Raw genomic sequence first — 10347 nt, forward strand, 5'->3', positions numbered from 1 at the left:
TGAAATAAATTTATGAAATAGCAGGAGGCCCTTATCTCTACATTGCTTTTTCCCCTAGAGGAAGCCGAGTTTGCTCGTCAGTGTACTTAGACGGTGCTCGGTTGAGTGACGCGAGACACGAGTCTCGCTTCTTTTCGAGGCGACACCGCGCACGGACCACGCACGGACCACGCACGACGTACGAAGAAGCAGCTCGATCCTGGTCCCGAAGTTTTTTTGCGGCACACATAATTGAGCCTGTCTCGTCGAGCTACCGTCTAAATGAATTACGAGGCGGCGTGCACGCCGCGACTATCCCTCCTCGCCAATTATACTGCCCATCCTTGTCTTTCTACTCCCTCTGGTCTGTCTCGCACATTTTTACTCTCCTTGAAATGCGAACGGAGGCTCGCGAACCTTTACAAATTGCCGCTCTCATCTGTACGTGTCTGCACTTTGCTCTCTGAAACGGATTAATCGGCATGGAAGAAGATGCGATAGCAATTGGAAGTGGTTTAATCGAAACACGGAAGCCGAATAAATTCTTATGCCTAAGTTCAACGTCGTATAGTGCGTCTCTCCAATGTTTCGAAAGCCTTCAGATAGTTTCTACGATTTCTTTGATTCGATATTGCGCAGAAACAATTCCCAATTACATTATTGTTAACTAAAACTTACGGTTTCGTACGGAAGCATAGACACGGTCAGCCAAATCTCAGAGCTAACTCAATAATAAATTAAATAGTTGAGAAATTCGACTTCGAATTACGCTCCGTTGCTCTGACTATTAAATTTCCCTGGCGAACGAAAAGCTACCTGCAAAACGTGGTTCGGAAATATTTCAGATGATTGTGTTTCGAATTTTTCAGAAGATTCTGTATTAACCAATTAACTTACAACATCGAGTCACGTGGTGAGGATTTCAAACTGGATTTCATAAATATGAATGTTATTCATTTCCTCTAGGTCGAAGTGAAATACTGTTTTGTTGCTATTAACATTTAACATTTAAATGTACACTTGCAATAAGAATGGAATTCCTTTTGTATCAGTTAAATGTTAAATAATTAACAATACAGCAATTCTAGAGAGTGAAGTTGTCAGAAGAATGTTAAGACAAGGTTAGAGGTTAATACGAAACACTGAACAAATCGTGCGAAAAGTGACACGGTGGCGTTATCTCGCAATATACAATGAACTAGAAAATTAGAAAAATGCAAATACCTCGGTAATTAACTGTTGCAAATTAACTTCATCAGTCTCCAATCGTTCTTTATGATCCCACATGTCACACGCATTCCATACGACACAACACTACATTATAAATGCGTTTTACAAGATTTCAAAAAAGGTTTGCTAACCGGACACGGAACTAGTATAGCCATCTATCGACGACACGATGAAACATTTGTGCTAATAATAAACAAATTTCTGCTTTATCGGTAACGTCAGATATGGACACTAAAATGGCAAGGGCGCTGCACAGCCCCCGGACCGTGATCAGAAAAAAGCATTGAATGATAAATCTATACTATATTTAGTCGATGATTTTAGTGCAATGCGTCTCCGCAATTTTTTTTCAGAATTAGATTCCGATCATCACCGATCATTTTCGATGGGCAAATACAACAGTTGTTCCAGTTTGAGAACAGTTTGTTGTTTTCATTTTATAAGTAGAAATAAACGCTGCTGATGTTCATGGTATTGTTCATTGCACAAATAAATGTAAGCATCGATCACATGTACGTATAAGTTTTAAGTTATACCGTAAGACGTGAGAGGTTACCATTAACTTCGCGTGATTAAACAGTAAACGTTGGTGTACAATTTAATCTCGCATGTTTCAGAAAATGTGGTTTATTACAATTGATTAATCTTGTTTCGGACGTAATTTTCACGTCATCCAATTATACATACACAAGATACTTGTAATACATGCTATAAAAATGGACGAGGTTACAAAGTTAGAACACTTGTCCTTAGTGTCGAAAATCTGCACGGAATTGGAGAACCATTTAGGCTTAAATGACAAAGACTTAGGTAAAAGTAAAAAAGCAAGATATCTGTAGCCAGTCCAATATGTATTTTCATAGCCCGTTATGTCTTTTTCAGCTGAATTTATCATTCATTTAGCAGAGAAAAATAATACTGTTGATAAATTCAAGAAAGTTTTGGTCGAAAATGGTGCAGAATTTTCTGTGAGTAATTGATAAAGCTCAATTTGCATTCTGTCTGTACATATTGTAATATTTTGTTATTCCTTCAGGAATCGTTTATGGCTAATCTTTTAAGGATAATACAACACATGAAACCATCTAAGGCAACACAAGAGAAACTGACTAAATCTACGACTAAACAAGATGAATTAGCACAAAAGTTTCCTGGCCTGGCTTTACCCAATGATGAACAAAATGTGACAAGTACCAAAGAGTTGACAGATGAGAATATAGTTAGCAACGCTATGGCAAGCTTAGAAGAACTGGCACCATCTCACAAAAAGTCCGGTGGTGAGAGTAAAAAACCTGCTACCGACATTCAGCCTCTGGAAGACGACAAAAAGAGCAAGCATTCTAGGAGAAGCAGGTCAAAAGACAGAAGGAGACACAGATCCCGTTCGTCGAATCGTAAAGATCGAAGACATAGATCTAAATCGAATTCGAGGTCGCGCGATCGTTCGAGATCGAGGGACAGAAAGCGTCACAGATCGAAGGATCGGAGACGATCCAGCAGATCACGGGACAGAAAGTCTCGTGATCATAAAGATAGGCATTCCGGCAGACATGGTTCCGATAGGTCCAGGTCAAGGTCCGTGGAAGAACTCTGTGTGGATCCAGAAGTCGGGAAAATTTATTCCGGCAAGGTTGCCAACATCGTCCCTTTCGGTTGTTTCGTGCAACTCGAAGGGTTGAAACGCAGATGGGAAGGACTCGTTCATATTTCACAATTGAGGAGAGAGGGAAGGGTCGCTAGCGCAAGCGACGTGGTGTCTAGGGGTCAGAAAGTCCTTGTAAAAGTACTAAATATAGGCGGACAAAAGGTACCAGACAGTATATAAAATGATAAATATTGCATTTTAAACAATGTTGAAATTTCACTTACTCAGAATGGAATACTTTCAGGTCTCCTTGAGCATGAAAGACGTCGACCAAGAGACAGGCAGGGATTTGAATCCAGTCGTGGCTGTTACTAAAACCGAGGAAGATGAGAAGCATTTGCGCAACCCTGACAGACCGACTTCGTTGCTGGAGCTTCAAGGCAACTGGGACGAAGATGAAACCTGTTCCAGGAAGCGTGTACAAAGATTGTCGTCCCCTGAGAAGTGGGAGATAAAACAGATGCTTGCCGCCTCGTGTATCGATAGAAACGAGTTACCAGAATTCGACATGGAAACTGGAATTCTTCCACGGGAAGACGACGAAGAGGAGGACGTGGAGATCGAGCTGGTGGAGGAAGAACCGCCGTTCCTGCACGGGCACGGACGGGCGCTTGGCGATCTGAGTCCTGTTCGTATAGTAAAGAATCCTGATGGTTCTCTGGCACAGGCTGCAATGATGCAGAGCGCACTGGCGAAGGAAAGGAGAGAGCAGAAAATGTTACAAAGAGAGCAAGAAATGGACTCTGTTCCTACTGGGCTGAACAAGAATTGGATTGACCCTCTACCGGAAGGTAATCTCTTATATATTCCCATAAAACCTATTAATATACTACATCCTATATATCTTATCAATTATATCAAATCTTTATACACTCGCAGCCGAAAGCAGAACACTGGCAGCGAATATGCGTGGGATCGGTCTACAAACTCAAGATCTACCCGAGTGGAAGAAACACGTGATTGGCGGAAAGAAGTCGTCCTTCGGAAAGAAAACGAACCTAACCTTGCTGGAGCAGCGGCAAAGCTTGCCGATATACAAGCTCAGGGATGATTTAGTGAAAGCCGTGACGGACAATCAGATTTTAATTGTAATCGGCGAAACGGGATCGGGAAAAACCACGCAGATTACACAGTACTTGGCAGAGGCTGGATTCACGGCCCGCGGTAAGATTGGCTGCACTCAGCCCAGGAGAGTGGCCGCCATGTCTGTTGCCAAGAGAGTGGCCGAAGAATTTGGTTGTCGTTTGGGACAGGAGGTGGGCTACACCATTCGTTTCGAGGACTGTACGGGTCCGGAGACTAATATAAAGTACATGACTGACGGTATGTTGCTTCGGGAGTGTCTGATGGACCTCGATTTGAAGACGTACTCCGTCATAATGTTGGACGAGGCACACGAACGCACGATACACACCGATGTCCTGTTTGGACTGCTGAAACAAGCGGTGGGAAGACGACCTGACCTGAAGCTTATCGTAACCAGCGCCACTCTGGATGCCGTGAAGTTCTCGCAGTACTTCTTCGAGGCTCCTATATTCACTATTCCCGGCAGAACATTCGAAGTAGAAGTTATGTACACAAAAGAACCGGAAACAGATTACCTGGACGCTGCACTTATCACCGTGATGCAGATACATTTGCGGGAACCACCAGGGGATATTCTACTGTTCTTGACCGGTCAAGAGGAAATCGACACGGCCTGTGAAATTTTATACGAACGAATGAAATCTCTTGGTCCCGACGTGCCGGAATTGATCATTTTGCCGGTATACTCGGCGCTGCCATCGGAGATGCAAACTAGAATATTCGAGCCAGCACCACCTGGCTCGAGGAAAGTAGTGATAGCCACGAATATAGCGGAAACGAGCTTGACCATCGACGGTATTTATTACGTGGTTGATCCAGGCTTCGTGAAGCAGAAAGTGTACAACTCCAAGACAGGAATGGACAGCCTCATAGTGACACCGATCAGCCAGGCAGCTGCTAAGCAAAGAGCCGGAAGAGCTGGCAGGACTGGGCCTGGAAAATGTTACAGACTTTACACAGAAAGAGCCTATAGAGATGAAATGTTACCCACCCCGGTTCCAGAAATTCAACGCACCAACTTAGCTACTACTGTGCTGCAGCTGAAGACGATGGGCATCAATGATTTACTGCACTTCGATTTCATGGACGCCCCGCCTGTGGAGTCGCTGATCATGGCTTTAGAATCTCTGCACAGTTTAAGCGCATTAGATAACGAGGGTCTGTTGACCAGGTTAGGTAGACGAATGGCAGAATTCCCCCTGGAACCTAACCTCTCCAAGATGCTGATCATGAGTGTGCATCTTCAGTGTTCCGATGAAATACTGACAATTGTCAGCATGCTGTCTGTGCAGAATGTTTTCTACAGACCGAAAGATAAACAAGCTTTGGCTGATCAAAAGAAGGCCAAGTTCAATCAGGCAGAGGGCGACCATTTAACTTTGTTGGCGGTCTACAATTCTTGGAGAAACAACAAATTCAGCAATGCCTGGTGCTATGAAAATTTTGTGCAGATTAGGACATTGAAGCGAGCACAGGATGTTCGCAAACAATTGTTAGGTATCATGGATAGACACAAGTTGGATGTTGTGTCTGCTGGCAAGAACACAGTGAGAATTCAGAAAGCTGTGTGTTCGGGCTTCTTCAGAAATGCTGCCAAAAAGGATCCTCAAGAAGGGTACAGAACATTAGTTGACAGCCAAGTGGTTTACATCCATCCTAGCAGTGCCTTATTTAATAGGCAACCAGAATGGGTAAGTGAATTGAGAAGAGAATTAATAGTGTTACAATAAAAGATATAATTAACTCGTCCGTCATTCTGCTATTAGGTTATCTACCATGAGCTAGTACAGACCACTAAAGAATATATGAGAGAAGTAACGACCATTGATCCAAAATGGCTGGTAGAGTTCGCTCCAGCATTCTTCAAGTTCAGCGATCCGACCAAGCTCAGTAAGTTCAAGAAGAACCAACGACTGGAGCCACTTTATAATAAATACGAGGAACCGAATGCTTGGCGAATATCTAGAGTCCGTAGAAGACGCAATTAATGCGTTTATTACGTATTCTGTAAATAGTTTTGTACAAAGTTTCGTATTGCACGACAGTACGAATGAGTGTAATTAATGTTGAACGAAATCTAAAGTCAGAGGTATAGTATTACTTCCTTGCTTCGCTTACTATATTTGTGTATAATACAAAAACGAATGATTTACTTTAGTATTGAACAGAACTGTGTGATACATTTAACATTTAAATCATACTATACTATATTTACACTAACGTTTCAGTAACTTGGTCTTTTACATAATAAAGTAAATTGTAACGTGTATATAGAATAATTCATAGTTCATATAAATATATGATTTTAAATTGGAGAATTGATAAAACTTCGAAAAATATGTGAGACGGACGACATTCTCATTTTAACGAATACGGATATCGATATATGCTAAAAGAATAGAAAAGTTATTATGTCCTTTGGCATTATGTTATATACTGTTCTCCACGAGTTCGAAAAGTGAAATATATACTCGATTCGACAGACGACACTGGTACACAAGTGGAACGTTAATCTGAAAGAACAGGAAAATGTTCAATCATGATAATCTGTCAGTCTTCTCCTCTTAATTAATTATTAAATTTATTAAATAAATACATTCTCCGGAAACATTTAATAATGAAATTATGTTTAGTATCCCCCTTCGAGTATAAAGTTTCATCGCTTTTAATGCAATTATATTTCGAATATCATTTCTGTATAAGAGAATCCTTTAAGAAATCTGCAACTGATTCAATATGAAATGTTGTAGAACAGCCATGAAACATTCATTTTCATGAGATATAAATTGAATACTATTTCCGAACTTGATTGTATGGACTATACGTTTCGTCGAAGGAACATCTTGTACACATGGCAGGCTATTAAGTCTGTTGCTTCTTCTTCACTAAATCCACCAATTGCCTAAACCTCGCTTGGCACTCGTCCTTTAAAACATGTAAAAAAAATAAATAAATAAAAGAATCGGGAAATTTTCTTAAAAGTTAATCGTATCTCAACATACGAATACTATACCTTTGTTTTCCCTTCAACGCAACTCGCTATTTTCTCCCACTTATCTACAGACGTGCCCTTAAAATACTTTCCAAGCGCTGCTTCCAACGCTTTCTGTTGCTCTTGACTCCACTCGGTGCCATTATCCACGTTATCATTATTCTTGATGCGTGTCTTCGTTTTCTTCGAACGTTCATCCGTCAGAGTCTCCTCGGTGGTAGAGCCAGGCTTCAAGCCTTCATCTTTCACCTGTTAAAAATGTACATTGCAAAGCAGTTGTTCATTCAGCAGGTATTCAGCAGCTACTCAATCAAAATAGAAACCTTCTTCGCCATATATGTTACATCCGCAATGGTACGATTCATTGCATCCGCAATCTTGTCCCATCGCTCCGATGTGCCAGTGGGATATTTTTTCACAAGCTTGATCAGTTCCAATATATCATCATCGGTCCACAATCCCCCACCAGTCGGAGCAGGCTTCTGATAGACATGATTAGTCTGATCACAGTCCTTTCGTGTAACTTCCTTGTAATTGTTACTGCTTCTTTCTTGCGGCGTGAAAGCAGGTCTACGTCTTCTAGTCCGAGATACAGGTTCCGGTGGTTCCAGCGGTTCAATCTCCTGTGCTCTGAAATGGTATACATAGAAATTCTAAGAACAAAAGGGGGAAATAATAACAATAAAAGGAAAACATTTCGGCCCGAAATCAAACGTTCTCCACTCACGATGCCTCCTCCTCTTCTTTTTTCCTACGTTTTCTTTCTTCCACGGCGTCGCGCATCGCGCGAATGAGACTGGGTATGGATAACGTAAACGATATTATCCATCGTGGAAACTGGAATGGAAGAGTATTCCAAATGCTCGGAGTAGGAATCTTCTCCAAGATGTCTGCTAAATCCGGCACATCCATCTTCCCTTTTTTATTCTTCTTCTGCATCTTCTGAAGCTTACTCCCTAATACTTGCTCCTGCAACATGTACACGATTGCTTTCCCAATACGTTGACGAGTTTCTCTTCGATATTACAGACTTATTACGTACATATGTATACCGTTTCTCGAAATATGCACCCCACGCCACCAAATATTGTCCGACCGTAAAGACTAAGAATAAAATTATGCTTAATTCTACAAGACCCATTTTCCGCACATGGCGGTAATAATACACAGCCGACCGCCAATTCGGCAGTCCATTGACCAGCACATTATCGTACCGTTGCCGCCTCCCAGGATCTTTCAGTACATCGTACACAGCGACTAGCTGCAACAGAGGATGATCCAATGCTTTAATTTCTTCGTTTCCGAAGACTTCACTATTCTTCGACTCACCTTTCTAAACTGCTGTTCTGCATCCTCTGCAGGATTCTTATCCGGATGTAACTGAAGGGACAACCTCCTAAATGCCTTTTTAATCTCAGAGGCATTCGCAACCTAAAAAGCGTGTGAATGTTTTATATGCAGTTATTTAATAAGCTCTCTAGAACCAATTATTAATAGCCTAGAACAAAAGTGTTTCATTGAAAAAGGAAACAGACCTGTGGAACACCAAGGACTTCGTAGAAATTTTGATTGACCTCCTCGACGACGTCGAACACTTCCAATTCGTCATTGTCCCAGGCGTTCGTGAATTTGTATAAATCGAGAAAGGAAAAAACCCCAAGAATCACTAATGACAGTCTCATTTTCTTGTTTTCTTTGCTACGTGCGCACAATCATATCCGTCGATAAGTTTCCTGTCGATTGATACAAAGATCGTTTACGCTCGGATCATCGTTTTCCGTTCGAACGAGTCCGTCTCCTGAAGAAACGAAGCGGAATATGTTAAGACGGAAGGTGCCACATCGTAAGCATTTAAGAGGTTACGTACACGAATATCTATTTGAAACGTAGGCCGTGTGCCCCGTGTACAGCGGATGCATCCAATAGCACAGACGACAAAAAGAATAGACGGACAGCCAAACATCTCAAGTGTCTTCGTGTCGCGTGTTCTGTAATACCGATCGGAGTAAAAAAATCAGAGATTTTTCTGCTGCCCGCTATGGTATGAGAACAATGAATCGGGAATTAAATATCCAATATGATTTGGCGGGAAGAACAAAATTATTAATAACTCAGCGATTAATTTGTAAATCGTTAATTAATGAGACAGACGAGGTATTCGAATGAGAACCTCTCATCCAATGCATTGTCGTTGTATTCGTGGATAGATTTTTATTGGATTGGTGGGATTTTTATCGGGTAATTTTTAGAATATTGATACTAATTTATGAACCGAGATTATGGTTTCACAAGTTTCGAGGTTGTTGATACAAGAATAAATTAAAATATTACTTTTATTAAGAAAATTAATTACGTACTTATTATTGTACTTATTTATACAGATTTCTTTAAGAAGACATAAAATAATACGAATTAGGAGGAAGATGGTGATGGGATTAATGAACAACGCGTATGTACCGTTTTATTGTCTTTTATAGGACAAGTTACGTCTTGATCAAGCATTCAGTTTGAAGCTAAAAGAACGTAGATTAATCCACTGTTATTGATAATAACAATAAACGGCCGGAACATTGTTAAAATCGCATTTAATCGCGGAATACCACTATTTTTTTGAACGGTGGCGCCATCCGTGGCGAATCGGTGAAACTGCTAACCAATTAATGGCTAGCAGTTTCAGCGATTCGCCACGGATGGCGCCACCGGTCGAAAAAATAGTGGTATTCCGCGATTAAATGCGATTTTAACACTGTTCCGGCCGTTTATTGTTATTATCAGTAACAGTGGATTAATCTACGTTCTTTTAGCTTCAAACTGAATGCTTGATCAAGACGTAACTTGTCCATAGAACGTTGGAAGAGCTATTCAAAGTGAACTCAACGGGGTACACAAGGAGAGATACAGTGTCAACCGTTGTAAACAAATGCGATTTTAACAATGTTCTTGCGATTACTCGTTTCCAGCCGTTACAGAATAGTAATCTACGTTCTTTAAACGGTGTATCTAATGCAAAACGAAGAAGAACCATGCCCGTTTAGCGGTGTAAATGCGTTCGAAATCTTTGCAATTACGGTTGCCGCCTCATAAGGGGCTTGGGTAATACAGGCATAATTAATTTTACTAACTCAGGAGTTCTGCACTATTGGGTCCATGCATTAAGTCCTGAGGAACAATTTGAGACTAATGGCGTTCATTTTGAATGCTTAATTACTGAGATATTCGCATTTTTCTAACATTAAAAATTTTCACTCACCTGTCGGTATGATTTGGCTAGCAGTTTGAGCGAAATGCCACGGGTGGCGCCACCATTCAAAAAAATAGTGGTACTCCGCGATTAAATGCGATTTTAACAGTGTTCCGGCCGTTTATTGTTATTATCAATAACAGTGGATTAATCTACGTACTTTCAGCTACAAAT

The 10347-nt window shown here is 41.0% G+C and overlaps 2 protein-coding genes across 2 annotated transcripts; one reads left to right on the forward strand and one right to left on the reverse strand.

Annotated features, from left to right (window-relative positions):
* The first annotated feature begins 1879 nt into the window (after nt 1–1879).
* On the forward strand, nt 1880–6006 carry LOC107187338 (ATP-dependent RNA helicase DHX8). Its single transcript, XM_015575411.1, has 6 exons — nt 1880–2019; nt 2092–2177; nt 2246–3016; nt 3099–3645; nt 3734–5631; nt 5707–6006. Exons 1-6 carry the CDS (start codon nt 1926–1928, stop codon nt 5926–5928), a joined length of 3618 nt encoding a protein of 1205 aa, XP_015430897.1. The 5' UTR covers nt 1880–1925; the 3' UTR covers nt 5929–6006.
* A 224-nt stretch (nt 6007–6230) lies between these two features.
* Nucleotides 6231–8733, reverse strand: LOC107187366 (dnaJ homolog subfamily C member 1-like). Its single transcript, XM_015575445.1, has 7 exons — nt 8468–8733; nt 8262–8363; nt 7975–8193; nt 7660–7901; nt 7256–7562; nt 6954–7181; nt 6231–6865 (listed from the first exon to the last, which is right to left on the reverse strand). The coding sequence occupies exons 1-7, from the start codon at nt 8612–8614 to the stop codon at nt 6803–6805; spliced, it is 1308 nt and encodes a 435-aa protein (XP_015430931.1). The 5' UTR covers nt 8615–8733; the 3' UTR covers nt 6231–6802.
* Nucleotides 8734–10347: the final 1614 nt, after the last annotated feature.

The sequence above is a fragment of the Dufourea novaeangliae genome, unplaced genomic scaffold (genome assembly GCF_001272555.1).
Source record: "Dufourea novaeangliae isolate 0120121106 unplaced genomic scaffold, ASM127255v1 scaffold113, whole genome shotgun sequence".
Taxonomy (NCBI): Eukaryota; Metazoa; Arthropoda; class Insecta; order Hymenoptera; family Halictidae; genus Dufourea; species Dufourea novaeangliae.